We start from the raw sequence: 18,999 nt of genomic DNA, 5'->3' as shown, positions 1-18,999 counted from the left end.
AGAGACTGCCGCCCACCAAAACTCACAGACCGGACATGGAGGACATTAGAGAGGCAGCACAGAGACCTAAGGTAACCCTGGAGGAGCTGCAGAGTTCCACAGCAGAGACTGGAGTATCCGTACATAGGACGACAATAGGCCGTACGCTCCATAGAGTTGGGCTTTAAGGCAGAGTGACCAGAAGAAAGCCATTACTTTCAGCAAAAATAAAAGTGGCACGTTTTGAGTTTGCGAAAAAGCATGTGGGAGACTCCCAAAATGTATGGAGGAAGGTGCTCTGGTCTGATGAGACTAAAATTTAACTTTTCGGCTATCAAAGAAAACGCTATATCTGGCGCAAACCCAACACATCACATAACCCAAAGAACAACATCCCCACAGTGAAACATGGTGGTGGCAGCATCATGCTGTGGGGATGTTTTTCAGCAGCTAGGACTTGAGGGAAAGATGGATGGTGCCAATTACAGGGATATTCTTGAGCAAAACCTGTACCACTCTGTGCGTGATTTGAGGCTAGGATGGAGGTTCACCTTCCAGCAGGACAATGACCCCAAACACACTGCTAAAGCAACACTTCAGTGGTTTAAGGGGAAACGTGTAAATGTGTTGCAATGGCCTAGTCAAAGCCCAGACCTCAATCCAATAGAAAATCTGTTGTCAGACCTAAAGATTGCTGTTCACAAGCGCAAACCATCCAACTTGAAGGAGCTGGAGCAGTTTTGCAAGGAGGAATGGGCAAAAATCCCAGTGGTAAGATGTGGCAAACTCATAGAGACTTATCCAAAGTGACTTGCAGCTGTGATTGCCGCAAAAGTGGCTCTACGAAGTATTGACTTTAGGGGGGTGAATAGTTCTGCACATTGACTTTTGTCCTATTTGTTGTTTGCTCAACATTAAAAAAATATATATTCAAAGTTGTGGGCATGTTCTGTAAATTAAATTATGCAAATCCCCAAACAATCCATGTTAATTACAGATTGTGAGGCAGCAAAACGTGAAAAATGCCAAGGGGGGTGAATACTTTTGCAAGGCACTGTATATCTCCCAATGTGCTTGAAGCAGCTCTAGAGCATATGACATAAACATACACAGTAGAGCGCTATATGCAAATAAAGTGCAAAAAAGCACTGATTTTAATTTGGACACTGAATGCAACAGGCTATTGTATACAAGGGATATTGATTCACATGATCAAAATACAATTTTGCCTCTTTATAAATCAATGGTGAGACCCCCACCTTGAATATGTGGTGCAATTTTGAGCACCAGTAGAAAAATTACATTTCTTTTCTTTAGAAAAAAGGTGCATCAGATATGATAGCACTATACAATCATATACTGGGCCAGTATGTCCTAGCCTGTTCACTAGCTGAAATATACAACAGACAAGAGGTTACACGTTGAACCTGGAAGAAAGGTGTTTTCGCTTAAAGCTAAGGTAAGGGTTCTCTGCAGTAAGAACAATATAGATGTGGAATCTCTACCTTGAGGTTGTCTTAACAGATTATATATTTTTTAAAGAATACCTGGATGCTTTTTGCAAAAACAGAATATTAAAGTATATAATTAATATGTATGTGAACAGGGTGCTGATCTAAGGTGTAATATGATTGCCATTATGGGGTCAAGAAATGTTTTTCTTTTTTTGTGGCATAATTGAAAATGGCAACTATTGTTGGGTTATTTTTACCTTCTTTTGGAGCAACAGCATAAAAATAATGCATTTAAAGGTTGGACTTAATGGACTTTTGTTTTTTCTAACATAGATCACTATGCTACTGGTAACTATGTTTGTTGCAGATTCACTCAGGTTGGCTAAATTCCAAAGGGATTTGGTTTTAGTAAATATACGAATTACCATTTTCACTGGATTTTAACCATCTATCCAAAATCCCTTGTTTAGAAAATTATCATGGCGGTACTAGTTTTAAATATTGGTTATTTGTCAGAAAAGCCTTTTTCAGTTCTTGTCAAGTTATTTTAGTAAACAGTTTTGATGCTCCAGCTAAAGTGGTGTGTGACTGATTAAATATGTGGGCTTAATTTGAGGTATAGGGTTCTTTTTCACCAATCTAATAATTGTAAAAGTTTTGTCAAAGAGTATCGTAATGGTAAGATTGTGAACACTTCAACATCATTACTGGTGCATCATCAGCCATTCAGCTGTCTTATCTAAACATAGATAAGACAGGGTCGATCTTGGGCAGGTGCCCAAGGGAGCTGAGGCAGGAGAGGCGTCAGGGGCATCAGGCTAAAGCACAGCGTGGGCCCCCGAAAATCCCTGGTCTAAAATGTAGCAATTATTATTATCGATAAAAGCGCTGTTCTATGCCTGGCTAGAACAGGGCACTAGGAGATAATAAACCTAGCCACTGTGTGCGTTTTTCACCCTCCCCCTTACTGTAGTGTGGCCAAGCATGTTCTCTCAGATCAGGATCAGTGTTTATGCTGGAGGCTGTGTTGAGGGGGCATATCCCTGCTCCTTGCTTCACACACAACGCGTCTATGAAGAGTGTTGAGGCTGGGCTGAGCCTCTGCCAGGCAAACTCCAGTCATTAAGTGTGCTCTGGCAAGCTGCATCTCCCCTACAGGACCACCAGGATTCCCCCTCCTTGGCCAAAGGAAGAGTCAGGGAGGGGGGACAAAACTGCATTTAGTTTTTATTTTATTTTATGAAAGCCTCTTATCTACTTCATTAGACCGCCTAACCCCCGCTACATTATCTAGCCCCCACTGCACCCCCCACTAATTTACCCACTACCCTTTCTAACCCCACTACAGTCCCAAGCTCCTGTCATGATATTTATATCAGCAGACATTTTGTGCTATGATAGAAATTAAGAGTGTATATTGCCTGAATCACTCAGAACAGAGCAGACTCCATTTTGGATTTCAAGCTAACAAAGACACAAGATTTCTATCCCTTCTGTAAAACTAACCACTTTGCCAGAAGCTAAGGAATGCTTAGTATATACAAACCAAGTGATAAGAAATGAGAACGGGGGATGGACAGACTGTCTAAATGCTAATGGAACAGAATTAATTCTAAACCCATTTGTGACAGAGAAGATTAAAGAATTTAATTTTACTTTCGATATTGTATAAGGTCCCATTGTAAGTGAAAGGTGAAACTTAGTTTACGAACGGTCATATTAGAAATTACAGCAGGAATTGGAGACACACTGTCTGAAGAAAACCCTTTGAACTGACGCCACCAGGAAAAGTGAACTCTTTCCTGGATAGAAATGTGGGACAAGACTGCCCTCTATAGACCAAATACTTAAATTGCTATCTGGAAGGTAACCACACCTCCAGTTTTCTATTGGTCTATCACCTAGTGACGAACAGAGAATCTTTCCCTTTAAAAAGTTAAGACAAAGGGAAAAGAGATAAGCAAAGAAGTGAGCAGTCGGGGAAAAAGTCAAAAAGTCGGAAGCAGGCTAAGCAGTCAAAGAGTTGGAGATTGGGTTTCAGATTCGGCCATGCAGAGAAATCCATGACAGATATCCACTCCAGGGCACTCAGAATTTCTTACACACCAATCACACATCCATTCAGTTCCTGAGACTACCTACTCATCTGATGGGAATATCTACCTAACTGGTAATTACACTGGTTTCATTTAATTAATCTAAATTAATTACATTTTTCTAATAGCATGATATATGACTGGATAAATCACGATTAGATTTCGATATTTAGAAATCTTAGTTACTAAAGAATATATAGTTATAGCATCCCATACTGCAGATGGGAAAATAATAATTATATATATGAATGTGGGTACAATCACATGTTAGCATATCGTGTTATTTATCCAGGTGTATTGATTTGCTCTAAAATAAGATAAGATATCTTTTTAGGCAAATTAAAATTCTGCTTATAGAACATGGTAGATTACTCTTATTGGATGGTTCCAGGAAATGACTAATGAGCTGGTTTAAATGTTATTTTATTTAAAATTACATGAGAATAGATCTTATATGTCCAGAAAGATCTAACCAGCATTGAAAGGGTTACTCAGTTATTCAGTTAACTGTTAGCTAAAGTTTTATGGCCTTACGCTGCAAGCTGTGTGAAAGAAAGTTTTTCTTTGTCTCTGTGAACTACCGTCATAAATCTTGTCTTGACAATTAAGACCGTGTTAACCATTGGAATGTGTATTGCCATTGTATTGCATACTCATGTTATACCAAATATTCATTGATTATTATCACGCATGTTACATATTATTATTATTTAATTTGTCACGATAAATTGTATCTATTTTTATAACAAATTGTGATTTTATTTATATGGAATACATTTCACTTACATGAGAACGATCTTTGGGATCTGAGAATTGAAAGAGTGGGCAATTCTCAACTGTTTACTATTCTTATCCCAACTACTTCCTTTATACCCCACTATCACACACTACTATAAACCATCACTTCAGCCTTTATACGCCACTACAGTCTTTATACCAACCTACAACAACACCTAACCCTCACTATATCCCTAGTCCCCACCCAACCTCAGGTCCTAATGGAGACGTGGAAGGCATGAGTTAGTAAAATGACTACACCTGGGGCGCCCAAAAAATTTTCGGGCACTAATTGTGATATCTATATCAGAGAAGAATTAAGAACCCACAAGGCCCTAGGCAGGTTATTGGTTTGGAGCCACCCCTTTATTCTTCACATAAGGATGGTGAAGTGGCCAGGCAAATTCATCATTCCAGAGCCCTAATTTAATACCTGGGCCCGTAATTGCGCGGTCAGCTAAATCACCTTATGATTACTCCTGCTTTATTTACTATAAAATTGTAAAGTCTGTATAACAGAAAAAGTATAAAAATTAAGTGGCAGAAAGGATAGTGCACAAAATTGTTTATCATCATACATGGAGCTTGAGACACACTTAACAAGACAACCTATATTAAAACTGTAGGTGCATCTTTGCACTTGGTACACGCTCTTCTGGTCTGTATATAGATGTATATAGATGAGTAAAGATCAGGGTTATTGATTAGGTGAGAATTAATGTGAATTTTAAATTTAAATTTAAAATGATTTGAAGTCAATGATCTAAAGTCATCATGGTGGTAGGAGTCTATATGCGCAGTGTTTCTGCTTGAAATACTGCACATACAAAGTTATTTTTAATTGTGTGCCGGGGGTTACTTGCACCCCTCTGTTCAGGCTGCTTACTATCAATCCTCTGCATATTTTACTTATGTTGTCTGCAAGCACAGAGTGCTAGCAACAGACATAAAAATGTTCTCCATGTGTGTTCTTCCTCCTCTAATTGCATAGGCTTTTTAAAAAGAAAAAAACTAAATAAAAATCTCCCTCCCACCTTTGCTCTACTCTCCAGCTTAGATCGCATGTATGCGCTCTGAGCTGGCAAAGTGGTCCAATCACAGGCTTCTCTTTGAGAAGCCTGTGATTGGAATTCGCAAATGCTGGGATGACATCAGGAAGCATCATGGGAAAGCTTAGCGTCTTCATAAAGGAGGTTGGAGATGCTGAATGTCAGTGCTGAAAACTGGGCATGAAGCACGTCTATTAGATGTCTGAGTGACTGCCACAGGAGTTGTTACTAGGCAGTAATGTAAACATTTCCATTTCTCTGAAAAATGCCATCATGCTGGTTTTTTACTTCTGATGGTGTGGCCTTAAGGGGTTAACAAAATTGCAGGGACAGGCTATAGACACCATTACAACTATATGAAGCTGTAGTTGTTCTGGTGACTATAGTGTCCCTTTAAGGTTGTATCAAAAACCTGTGGATTATCCAGAGCGATTTTGACCGATTTATATTTCTTTCCCACATAAAGGACAGAAGAGGCAGCCAAACCTGAGAAAGTTGAAAAAGGAACTAAAGTGAAGAGAAGACTCAGCTCATTGAAGAACAGAGTTACAGGATCCTGGCAGAAAGAGAAGGTACTACAAAAGCAAAAATATGAGTTTCAAATTATTTAACAAGCTTTTTTTTGTGGATTATCCAGTCATTATTATATTCAGTTTTAGCTAAACAAAAAATGTGTAGATTGGATCATTTTCCGACTTATTTGCATCTCTCTTTATTAGATTATCAAAATAAATCATTATGTTCCAAATATGTAAAGAAGTATGGCATAGTCCCGCAGCAAAAATATGTTAGTAAAAGTAAGGCATTAGGAAAAGCCCTGATTAGTCAAATTAACTATTAATCATGCAGGCTTTTCAGAAATCATGAACCTTTATTCTTGGAGGGGACAGACTTTATGTTACTGTAAACATGTGGGTATGGCAGTCAAAGGAGTAGACAATCTGGATTGCATCAGTACTATTAAATATGTGTTTCGTTAATAAACAATGTTAAAAGCATTTGGCTGTTAGATTGTTATTTTAATACAAGCAAAGATGTAACATTTTTGCTTCTGATGATCCCTTTGTTGTCTCCTAGGGTAAGGTGAAAGAGCAGCTGAAAGAGAAGGGCAGAGATCCAAAGGACAAGTGAATGAATGCCCGTGCGCATGAATTGGTGCTAGGCCGCTTCTCCAATCACGCTAAATGCACTTTATGCACCAAAGCACTTGCAAATGGGAGTGGACTGCAATGCATGTGTGAGTAGGCTCTGCCTGTTTGCTACAGAGGGCACACACCAGCCCAGAAAACATTACACATAGCATTGCTACATGGCATGAAAAGCACAAGATCATTGCGCACTAGCCAACTGACAGTATCTGCTATAATATACCCCTTTTTTATCAGTTGATAGAAACTCACTTTGGTTTTGCTACTGGTCTCGGTACAGTAAACATAGATGATCATATCAGTTTCACTTCACTTACTTGACATGGTTCTGGTAAGTCTGCATGTGTAGTGTTTCAGTTTGAAACTCTGCCCGTAGAAATTTAACAATATTTGCTGTTTAAGGTGTAACACCACCTCTGGCAGCATCATTGACCAAATAGTCATAAGAGGTAGGTGCATGCAAAGTATTATAAAATGTGCGAAGGAAACTGTTTTCTATGTAGTAAATTTCACACTTTGCACATACCAGTAATATATGTCCAAATCACAGTTGTCAGATTTAATTAAAAACAACTACTTATATTAAAAAAAAATTATATAAAATGTCATAGAATAACACTGTATACAATTTAAAATTATGCAGGGTTTACAAATTCAAATACAAAAAGGATTTGCACTATGGATAAGTGCAGCTCACCAGCCTAACTGGAGCTGTCCTGAGTTCTCCCCAATCGCTGAAGCTTGAGGTAGGAAGAAGCTCCTGCCACTGTTAAATGTTGTCTCTAGTGATCTCAATTGAGATATAATATGCACAAAGAAAAGTTCCAAGTGCTTAGTGCAATGAATTTCCTTTTCAAGTTTATAAAATACTTGAGTGCCGACCAGTTTCCTCATAAAGTGACTTCCTCAGGATAATGCAATTGATCTGTACCTGTTCAAAGTTTAAATTCCCTTAACCACCATCTGATTGGTTGCATCGCTATGGGTGATCTGCCCCATCTAACAATCAGCCAAGCTCCCCTTTTAAAATCAACCATTAAAGGGACACTATAGTCACCTGAACAACTTTAGCTTAATGAAGCAGTTTTGGTGTATAGAACATGCCCCTGCAGCCTCACTGCTCAATCCTCTGCCATTTAGGAGTTAAATCCCTTTGTTTATGAACCCTAGTCACACCTCCCTGCATGTGACTTGTACAGCCTTCCATAAACATTTCCTGTAAAGAGAGCCCTATTTAGGCTTTCTTTATTGCAAGTTCTGTTTAATTAAGATTTTCCTATCCCCTGCTATGTTAATAGCTTGCTGGACCCTGCAAGAGCCTCCTGTATACGATTAATGTTCAATTTAGAGCTTAAGATACAATTATTTAAGGTAAATTACATCTGTTTGAAAGTTTTTTTTTCATGCAGGCTCTGTCAATCAAAGCCAGGGAAGGTGTGGCTAGGGCTGCATAAACAGAAAAAAAATGATTTAACTCCTAAATGACAGTGAATTGAGCAGTGAAATTGCAGGGGAATGATCTATACACTAAAACTGCTTTATTTAGCTAAAGTAATTTAGGTGACTATAGTGTTCCTTTAAAAAAACATTGAAGGGACAGTATGGTCACCAGAACATTTACAGCTTATTGTATTTGTTCTGGTGAGTATAATTATTCCCTTCAAGCTTTTTGTAGTAAGTACTGTCTTTTCATGAGAACTTTCCTCAAAGAGCTGCATTGATTCAATGCATCTCTAGGAGGAGATGCTGATTGGCCAGAACTGTGTTTGGCTTGTGCTGGTTCTGCTCCTGATCTGCCTTCTTCGCAATCTCAGCCAATCCAATGCTTTCCTATGCCTTCTAATGATGTCGGCCAAGTAGGCAGATCAGGGGCAGAGCTAGCAACAGCATTCTGGAGTAAAGGTAAAATTATACTATTGTTAGGGAGGGCAAGGGGTTGGGGGGAGGGGGAGAGGTGGGGAAGAGGACTAGATGGTGGATTTAACACTATAGGGTCAGGAATACGTGTTTGTGTTCCTGACCCTATAGTGTTCCTTTAATTTAGCTGACTCAATACAATCCTTTCCAAATACATAACCATTTGTTACAATTTAATGGCATATTTATGAGAAGTAAGAAATACATGCAGATCCTTTTATACCTGCACTGTGCTCCAGTCATCTCTTGACGGTCCTGGGCACTCTCTTTCTGATCTGGTATGATGTGGGCAGGGGCAGAAAGAGCACTCAGGCACTTCGGTTATGGACCGAAGGCCCGAGGCTTACCTAGGATCTCCAGCGCCCTTGGGAGAAGCTGTATCAGATTCTTTTTTTTTTTTCTCGTTTAGATCAATTTCAATCTTTTTCTATTGTCTGCATTTCCATAGTGAGCATACTATACACATGAGATTTTGGCTAAACATGCTGTATCACATTTTGAAGAAATATAAAACCTTGATGGAACTCATTTTACATTTTTAAAGGACCACTATAGGCACCCAGACCACTTCAGCTTAATGAAGTGGCCTGGATGCCTGGTCCAGCTAGGATTAACCCTTTTTTTCCTACAAACATAGCAGTTTCAGAGAAACTGCTATGTTTATAATAGGGTTGATCCAGCCTCTAGTGGCTGTCTCATTGACAGCCGCTAGAGGCGCTTCCGCGCTTCTCATTGTGATTTTCACAGTGAGAAGACGCCAGCGTCCATAGGATAGCATTGTGAATGCTTTCCTATGGACTGGCTGAATGCGCGCGCACGGCTCCTGCCTCACATGCGCATTCAGCCGAGGAGGAGGAGGAGGAGGAGGAGGAGGAGAGTCACCCGCCCTGGCGCTGGACAAAGAGGTATGTTTAACCCCTTCCGCCCCCTAGAGCCCGGCGGGAGGGGGACCCTGAGGTTGGGGGCACTCTCAGGGCACTATAGTGCCAGGAAAACGAGTATGTTTTCCTGGCACTATAGTGGTCCTTTAAGGGTACTGTTCGACATAGCCTGACTCCTATATAATTTCTCCACCATGTAAAGGGAAACTAAAGAAACATATCTAGCATTACATTTTGTTTCCTAATCCTCCCTGCTCCATAAGAAAAAGGAATACAAAGGAATTGAGAGTTCCTAAGGTTTCCTGCAGTCACTCAAAACCCCTTCACACTATATGAAATCACTGCAAGGAGAACTCATACACATGAAATAGCAAAGCTCTATATACAATGCTTTCCCACAGGGCCGTCTTTAACGCGGGGCAAACAGGGCAGCTGCTCTGGGCCCTGTCCCTGCTGGGGGGCCCAAGGCAGCTGCCCCGTTTGCCCTATGCCCGCAAACTATGGGAGCCTATCGGGTAGCCCATGCACTTAGGGCCACCCGGTGGGCCTGTGTCAGCAGGGGCCCGGTCGGGGGGCCCTTGCTTTTCGGCAGCACTGGGAGGAAGTGACAGCGGCGCATCACTTCCTCCCACACAAACAGGAGCCGCACGGGAGGAAGGAGCTGTTCCTGAGGGGGCCAGGACGGGAGAGAGCGAGAGCTTAACTCCCAGCCACCCCACTGGACCCCAGGGAAGCCACCCTCCAGGAAAAGGTAAGAAACTGGAGGGTGGTTATCAATTTTTGCATGAGTGTGTGTGTCAGTATGTATGTATGTATGTATGTCTGTCAGTGTGCCAGTATGTCTGTCAGTGTATCTGTATGTCTGTGTGTGTGCGCGAGTCTGTCAGTGTATGTGTGTATGTCTGTCTGTGTGCTTCAGTATGTCTGGATGTGTGCAAGTCTGTCAGTGTGTCAGTATGTCTGTGTGTGTGTGAGTCTGTGTCTGTGTGGTTCAGTATGTATGTGTGTGTGTATGTGTATGTGTGTTTCAGTATGGCTGTCTGTGAGTGTCAAAATGTCTGTATGTGTGTATGTCTGTCAGTGTCTGTTTCAGTATGTCTGTCTGTCTGTATGTGTGCCAGAATGTCTGTCTGTGTGACTGTGTGTGTGAGTCTGTCAGTGTCTGTGTGGTTCAGTATGTATGTGTGTTTCAGTATGGCTGTCTGTGAGTGTCAAAATGTATGTATGTGTGTATGTCTGTCAGTGTCTGTGTGTATGTGTGTTTCAGTATGTCTGTCTGTGTGTATGTGTGTATGTGTGCCAGAATGTCTGTCTGTGTGTCAGTTTGTCTGTCAGTGTCCATGTGGTTCTGTAAGTCTGTTTGTCAATGTGTCTGTGTGTATGTGTGTTTCAGTATGTCAGTCTGTCTGTGTGTATATGTGCCAGTATGTCTGTCAGTGTATCTGTATGTCTGTGTGTGAGTCCATCAGTGTCTGTGTGGTTCAGTATGGCTGTCTGTGTCACTATGTCTGTTACAATGTGTCTCTGTATCTGTATGTTGTCCATTTGTGTTTGTGTGTATATCTGTATGTGTCAGTGTATCTATATATAGTCAGTGTGTGTACCTTTGTATCTGCATGTATGTCAGTGTTTGTATCTGTGTGTGTCAGTGTATCTATATGTAGTCTGTGGGTATCTGGTTCTTGTGTTTATCTGCATGTGTGTCAGGTAGTGTATTTGTGTGTATCTATATGTAGTCAGGGGGCCCAAGTAAATGCTTGCCCAGGGTCCAATCAAAATTAAAGACTGCCCTGCTTTCCCATAATGCCAGTAATAATCTGTTATCAACCTCAAATCATAAATATATATTCACACACACATATTTAGACTTGTGTGATGATGGTGATGTGCTGGAGGAATGCTTGTCACCATATTGCAAGCATAGTACACAACAGGGCTCGAGTCCTGCAGGAACGCGTGGGAACGGCGTTCCTGCACTTTTTTTAGAGCAGGAACGCCGTTCCCGTTTGTGGTCCTGCAGGCACTCAGGGGGCAGCAAAAAATGCCGACCCCAAATGCCCCTGTGTTCCCCCTGTCATGGGGGGCCCAAGAGGTGGCCTAATTGCCACCTGAAGGACCCCCCCCAGCCGGCTCTTGTCTCGCTGTCACACGCGGCGAGGGAGCTGTGTTCTCTCTGCTGCCTCTCGCCGCCCGCCGTTTGCTGATGCTGGGAGCCGGAATATGACATCATTTCCGGCTCCCGGCATCAGCAGACAGCCCGCGCGGCGAGAGGGAGCAGAGAGAACACAGCACCCTCGCCGCGTCTGACAGCGAGACAAGAGCCGGCCGCACTGAAGCCCCACTGGACCCCAGGGACAGGTCCACGCCAGCTCTCCAGGTAGGGAGGCTGGGTGGACATTTTTAAATTTAAAAAAAATATACAAATAATTCTTGTGTATATGTGTGTGTGTTGTGTGTTTGGGAGTGTCTGTGTGTGTGTGTGTGTGTGTGTGTGTATGTGTCTGTGAGTGTGTGTGTGTGTGTTTCTGGGAGTGTGTGTGTCTGTGAGTGTATGTATGTGTATGTGTCTGGGAGTGTGTGTGTGTGTGTGTGTGTGTATGTGTCTGGGAGTGTGTGTGTGTGTGTGTGTGTATGTGTCTGGGAGTGTGTGTGTGTGTGTGTGTGTATGTGTCTGGGAGTGTGTGTGTGTGTGTGTGTCTGGGAGTGTGTGTCTGTGAGTGTATGTATATGTATGTGTATGTGTCTGGGAGTGTGTGTGTATGTGTATGTGTCTGGGAGTGTGTGTGTGTGTCTGGGAGTGTGTGTGTCTGTGAGTTTATGTATGTGTATGTGTTTGGGAGTGTGTGTGTGTGTGTGTGTGTGTGTGTCTGTCAGCAGACAGCCCGCGCGGCGAGAGGGAGCAGAGAGAACACAGCTCCCTCGCCGCGTGTGACAGCGAGACAAGAGCCGGCCGCACTGAAGCCCCACTGGACCCCAGGGACAGGTCCACGCCATCTCTCCAGGTAGGGAGGCTGGGTGGACATTTTTCAATTAAAAAAATATATACAAATAATTCTTGTGTGTGTGTGTGTGTGTGTGTGTGTATGTGTATGTGTCTGTGAGTGAGTGTGTCTGTGAGTGTATGTATGTGTATGTGTCTGGGAGTGTGTGTGTGTGTGTATGTGTCTGGGAGTGTGTGTGTGTGTGTATGTGTCTGGGAGTGTGTGTGTGTGTGTGTCTGGGAGTGTGTGTGTCTGTGAGTGTATGTATATGTATGTGTATGTGTCTGGGAGTGTGTGTGTATGTGTATGTGTCTGGGAGTGTGTGTGTGTGTCTGGGAGTGTGTGTTTGTGAGTGTATGTATGTGTATGTATGTGTATGTGTCAGCAGACAGCCCGCGCGGCGAGAGAGAGCAGAGAGAACACAGCTCCCTCGCCGCGTGTGACAGCGAGATAAGAGCCGGCCGCACTGAAGCCCCACTGGACCCCAGGGACAGGTCCACGCCAGCTCTCCAGGTAGGGAGGCTGGGTGGACATTTTTAAATTTAAAAAAAATATACAAATAATTCTTGTGTATATGTGTGTGTGTTGTGTGTCTGGGAGTGTGTGTGTGTGTGTCTGTGAGTGAGTGTCTGTGAGTGTATGTATGTGTATGTGTCTGGGAGTGTGTGTGTGTGTATGTGTCTGGGAGTGTGTGTGTGTGTGTATGTGTCTGTGAGTGTGTGTTTCTGGGAGTGTGTGTGTCTGTGAGTGTATGTATGTGTATGTGTCTGGGAGTGTGTGTGTGTGTGTCTGGGAGTGTGTGTGTATGTGTCTGGGAGTGTGAGTATATGTATGTGTATGTGTCTGGGAGTGTGTGTGTATGTGTCTGGGAGTGTGAGTGTATGTATATGTATGTGTGTGTGTCTGGAAGTGTGTGTGTGTGTGTCTGGGAGTGTGTGTGTGTGTGTCTGGGAGTGTGTGTCTGTGAGTGTATGTATGTGTATGTGTTTGGGAGTGTGTGTGTGTGTGTGTGTGTGTCTGGGAGTGTATGTCTGGGAGTGTGTGTGTCTGTGAGTGTGTGTGTCTGTGAGTGTGTGTGTCTGAGTGTATATGTGTGTGTATGCATCTGGGAGTGTGTCTGTGAGTGTATGTGTGTCTATCTGTGAATTTGTGTGTGTGTCTTTGTGTGTCTGTGAGTGTACGTGTGTGTCTGTAAGTGTATGTGTGCACCTGAGTGTGTGTGTACGCGTTTATATATGCATACAAGTTTTTTTTTTTGGTGGTGGGGTGGGGGTGGAACTCGAGTGAGTTCCCACACTTTATTCCCCAGGACTTGACCCCTGGTACACAAGCACTTTTTTTATTTTTATTACTGGTATTTAAAAGTGCCAACAGATTGCGCAGCGCTGAACAATAAGGGGAGGACGTACAATATACACAGACAAATATCTAGCCATTGAAGCTCTTTTATACAAAGTGCTTAGCTAGATTACAATCTAAAGGTAAAATAGGGAAATGAGACACGAGGAAGCAGAGGAAATTGAAGTTATGGCAGAGAGAATGTATAGTGTGCCTTCAGTGATTGATAACATGTGAAGGGAATGAGAATATGATGGACTGTGGTTGGAAACAGCTGAAGGAGTCATGCTATATAGTTAGAAGGAGCCAGGGTAGAGTATAAATAAAGATTCTTAGTTGCAAAGATGCAAGTTAAATTGGGCCTTAGGCTGCAGTTTTCAAATGAAGATTCTTAGTTGCAAAGATGGAAGTTAAATTGGGCCTTAATCCCTTAGTGACCAGACCGCTTTTCAATTTTCTTACCATTAAGGACGAGGGCTGGTTTTACAAGTCTGCAGTGTTTGTGTTTAGCTGTAATTTTCCTCTTACTCATTTACTGTATCCACACATATTATATACAGTTGTTCTTGCCATTAAATGGTCTTTCTAAAGATATTCTTATTTTCATCATATCATATAATGTAATATAAAATTATAAAATATGATGAAAAATCTTTTTAAAAAACACACTTTTTAAACTTGGGGTATTTGGACTCTTCATGAAACCATTTTATCACCAACTTATGCAAAATTTTGAAAAAAAAAATGAAAAGAAAAGAATTGTTGATTCTTTTGACACACATAGCAATATAAGGATACATGCACTGAGAACTTTAGGGGTTACTGTCAAAAAACACCCCAATATGTGTTCAGCAACATCTCCTGAGTACAGTGATCCCACCCATGTATAGATGTGTCAGGTTCTCTGGGGGCTAAAAGACCTTATTTGGAGGGTGTGCATTCCAGTTTTCCAACTTGAAATTTTCACAGCTGGTCATCATGCACCCATATCCTATTTGGGACCTTTTCAAAGCAGGCCAATGTAATTTACCCTCATCAAACCATATATTTTTGAAAAGTAGACAATCCAAGGTATTTAATATGGGGTATGTCCGGTCTTTTTTAGTAGCCATTTAATCACAAACACTGGCCAAAGTTAGCATTTATATTTGTTTGTGTTAAAAATGCAAAAAACAATTATGAACGCTAACTTTGGTCAGTGTTTGTGACTAAGTGGCTACTAAAAAAGACTGAACATACCCCATTTGCAATACCTTGGGTTGTCTTCTTTTGCAAATGGTATGTCATCATGGGGGGAATTCTCATTCCTGGGCTTCATACGCTCTCAAAGACAACATAACCAATCTGGCAAAAATGTGAAAAAAACTGCCTTATATTTGACCCTGTAACTTTCAAAAACACTATGAAACCTGAGCATGGGGGTATTGTTATACTCAGGAGACTTTGCTAAACACAAATATTAGTGATTCAAAACTGTAAAATGTATTACAACAATAATATCATCAGTGAAAGTGCCGTTTGTGTGTGAAAAATGCAAAAAACTTCACTTTCACTGACGATATCATCGCTGTGATATGTTTTACTGTTGTGAAACACTGATATTTGTGTTCAGCGAAGTCTACCAAGTTAAACAGTACCCCCCATGTACAGGTTTTAGGGTGTCTTCGAAAGTAACAGGCTTAAATATAATGATAGCAAATTAAATTATCTGGACTTTCGTCCTGGGTTGTCAGGCAGGTCCCCCAAATTGCAATCAATAAAATTACTTAATTATGTAAAAATATTACATAAATATGCACGTTAAATTTAAATATATAGTGGAAAATGTATTCATACTTACCGTAATTCTCTTTTCCGGGCTATTATTCATGGCAGCATATACACATGGGTTAGCTCCTACCCTTACAGCCGATAGGACAGGAAAACCACCAAGGTTTTAAAAGGAGGCTCGATCCCTAAGTTCCTCAGTCAGTTTACAAGCTCTACAGTACACAAATAGAGACATTAATGGGTGGGAAGTATATGCTGCCATGAACAAAAGCCAGGAAAAGAAAATTACGGTAAGTATGAATAAATTTTCCACTTTCCTGGCTAATAATGGCAGCATATACACATGGGAAATACCCAAGCTTACAAAGGGAGGGATAGCCAATCAAATAATCAGAATAATTCAACATAGATAGAAGAATGAACTGAGTTAAGTACTTGAGTACCAAATTGTGCATCATAGACTGTTTTAACGAACAGTATGAAATGCCAGACAAACATGTTTAAAGAGGTTCAAATGCTAGCTTACAAAAAGTGTCAGCAGAAACCATTGCCATGGAAACCCACAATGCTGCAATGAGAGGAGAGTGCCCTGATACCCTCCAGCACAGGTAGAGAATGGACGTGACGTCCAAATTGTGCCTCATTAATTGCTTCAATGTCCAATATGTAATGCAGGACAAACTAGTTCAAAGAGGTCCAAATGCCAGCTTTACAAAGTTTCAGCAGAGACCATTGCCATGGAAGCCCACGAGATGCTGTAACAGCACTAGTGGAGAATGCCCCCAAATCCTTTGGTACAGGTAGAGAATGGCATTGAAAGGCTCTCACTTTAGGCAGGATCTCTGGTGCTATATGCAAGACAACCATATCCTGTTGAAATTCAGTAAATGGGGGTACACAGGATCAAGCCTGGAGTTCACACATTCACCCTGCTGTGGTACCAGCCACCAGCACTTTCTGTGCTAACATCATGGAAGCTCCTTCTAGAGGTTCCAATAATGGTTTAGTCAGAGCCAGTGAGACCAGTGTTACATCACATATTGGTTTCAACACCCTCAGCGGAGGCTTGAGTTCAATTGTTGCTTACATGAAGCAAAGCACCAGGGGCATCAATGCACAATGGGTACCCTTCAGTACAGGTAGAGAATGACATAGATAAGCATTCACCATAGTCAGGATCTTCAGGTGCCAAATGCAAGACAACCATATCTGTTGAAAAGTAGTAAAAGGGGGTTCACAGGATCAAGCCTGGAGTTAACCCATTTTCCTTGTGTACCAGCCACCAGCACTTTCTGTGCTACCACCATGGAAGCTCCTTCTAGAGGTTCAAATAATGGTTTAGTCAGGGCCCGTGAGATCAGTGGTACGTCACATATTGGCTTCACCACACTCAGTGGAGGCATGATTCCAATCAATGCCTATATGAAGCAAAGTGCAGCTAAGTGCTCCTTTACAGTGTTATAACACAGAACCTTTCAAGGACTGAACAAGGAGTAATTCCAACAGACAAAAGCATGTCAAGCTTTGTAAAGCCTGTACAGGATTGTAAGAGGATCTCACTGACCGTCTCAGGGATGCCTATACCAATATGGACTCCCGCATGAACACCAGAACTTGAGGATCCCGGTGTGTCAAGGAGCCTTGTAATAGGTCTGGATGTACTGGAATTTTCCTTGAAGGTTCCAGAATCATCTTATTCATCATAGGAATTAGAGTCGACAAGGTCTTCCACTGTCACCTTTTGCATTCCCTTTTTAGCAAAGTCGAAAGCAGGAAAATATGTACATCAGACTAAAATTCTAAATTTGAGTCAGTTTATCCTGAACCTGAGCATTCTGGTCCTAGCATGTAGAAAATACTTCCGGACCTGGTAGTTCCAAGAAATGGCCATCAGATCTATGTAGGGTATCAGACAAATCTGTGTCAACCCCGAGGATACATTGTGACATGGTTGCCAATCCACCTTGTTCACAGTTATTCAGCTCAAGCAAACAGCCATTGGTTGTTCTTCTGTGCCTTGATCATTATGGGCTGGAATTCCATCAATACGTATTTGTGAGACCCATCTTGATAAATATAGGATACAGTTACATTGATATTTGGACCCACTCGTTCTTCAGCAAGCCTCTGAAGTGAAGAAGAGCCTTGAAAATGACTCGTAATTCCATACAAATGAATGTAAATATTGTGCAACATGGTCCAAACACTGTGCAACCAATCTTATAAAAACTGGAATTCGAGCTAATAATTGACCAAGGAGGTTCTGTTCACTGGAAACTCAGAGATCTAATCCCTCTTTTCAGCTACCAGGTAAGGTGTAACTCCACTGATGGGGACATAGTCAGTGGCTGGCTCCAATAATCTTTCTCTTGTTAAACCAAGATAGGAAGGATCTGTGAGGAATCCAGAGATGCCATTGGGCCCATCTGACAAGTCTGCTGGTGGAAGCCAGGAGTCCTAGTAGTTGCATCTATTTTCTTGTGGTTAGCAAGCAGAAATGGAAAAACTGGGAGAGAAAACCTTCACAATCTGTGGAACTGTTCCTGAGATAGGGAAAAGCAGAGCATAGAATTTTTCACTCGGGAATGTTTGATTCATTGGTCTTAATACTCCTGTTGGTATGGAGACTCCTGTGCCTGAAGAAAAAAAAACTCCAGTCTATGTCAATCTGGACTATGGATACCACTCAAGCCTCCAGAGTATGACAAGCCCATGTATGTGTGATCAGAAAAATGAGGCTCCGAGTACTGGAGTAGACATGTTCATTGCTGAAGAGCAAAACGACTGCTTAATAGCTCCATTAGAACCTTGAAAGGCAGGTTTACCAACTGCCATGAGTTACCTCTGGAGTATACCCTGCAGGGTCAGTAGCTCTATGTATCTCAGAAATACTGGTCACTGGAGGTTCTACAGTTAGACTATAAGGTGCTGGGATCCTAGGAACTTTCGTCCGGAGGTACAAATATCTTGCCTTTTCAATGGAATTATCCAAAGTTTCCCCAAACAGCACCACCCCTTCAAATAGAATGGTGTAGAGGGCAGACTTGGAGGATGAGTCATCATCCCAGAAACAGAACCATAATGCTTTATTAGCTGCTATAGATAAAGTCATTTGATCCAGAGAATATCCTAGTTACATCTAGGGAAGTTTCTGTGAAGAAGTCAGTTGTAACCTGAAGACTTCAGACTGCCTCTTTAATCTTGGCTTTTAATATCTCTCTCCATAGTAGCCTTAGATCTTTAATCACATATTTCATGTTTGTAGAAACAGCAACGGAAGTCACAGCTGGCTGGCCTCCTGCAATGGTAGGCGTAAAATTGTGGACAGGTCTGCGTCCACCTATGATCCATAAGTTTGCAACTTAGGTGGTGTAGTTCTGGGGTTGGAAATAACTTCCTCCACAGGGTAAAGCCTGGCCTCTTTTCTTACCCCTAAGGTCTCTGGAACTTACTTTGTAAGCCCTGCCTGCATGTCATGTGGCTACACAGTGATAGGTCATGCGGAAGCGGCAACCTTCTGGAGGCAGTCAGTGCATAACCGATTTCCTTACACTGTTTTCTCCTTATAACCAAATCCTGGTGAAGAATCAGACATCTGACAAATAATAA

The 18,999-nt window shown here is 41.8% G+C and overlaps 1 protein-coding gene across 1 annotated transcript in view; it reads left to right on the top strand.

Moving 5' to 3' along the window:
- LOC134612214 (rho guanine nucleotide exchange factor 18-like) overlaps nucleotides 1-6,486 on the top strand; it is a 262,991-nt gene extending 256,505 nt beyond the window's left edge. The window contains exons 5-6 of the mRNA XM_063456564.1: nucleotides 5,822-5,927; nucleotides 6,433-6,486. Coding sequence (XP_063312634.1) covers nucleotides 5,822-5,927; nucleotides 6,433-6,486 — 160 coding nt within the window. The remainder of the gene's footprint in view (nucleotides 1-5,821; nucleotides 5,928-6,432) is intronic.
- Nucleotides 6,487-18,999: the final 12,513 nt, after the last annotated feature.

Source organism: Pelobates fuscus, chromosome 5 (assembly GCF_036172605.1).
Source record: "Pelobates fuscus isolate aPelFus1 chromosome 5, aPelFus1.pri, whole genome shotgun sequence".
Taxonomy (NCBI): domain Eukaryota; kingdom Metazoa; phylum Chordata; class Amphibia; order Anura; family Pelobatidae; genus Pelobates; species Pelobates fuscus.
This window is presented reverse-complemented; position numbering and strand designations above follow the sequence as displayed.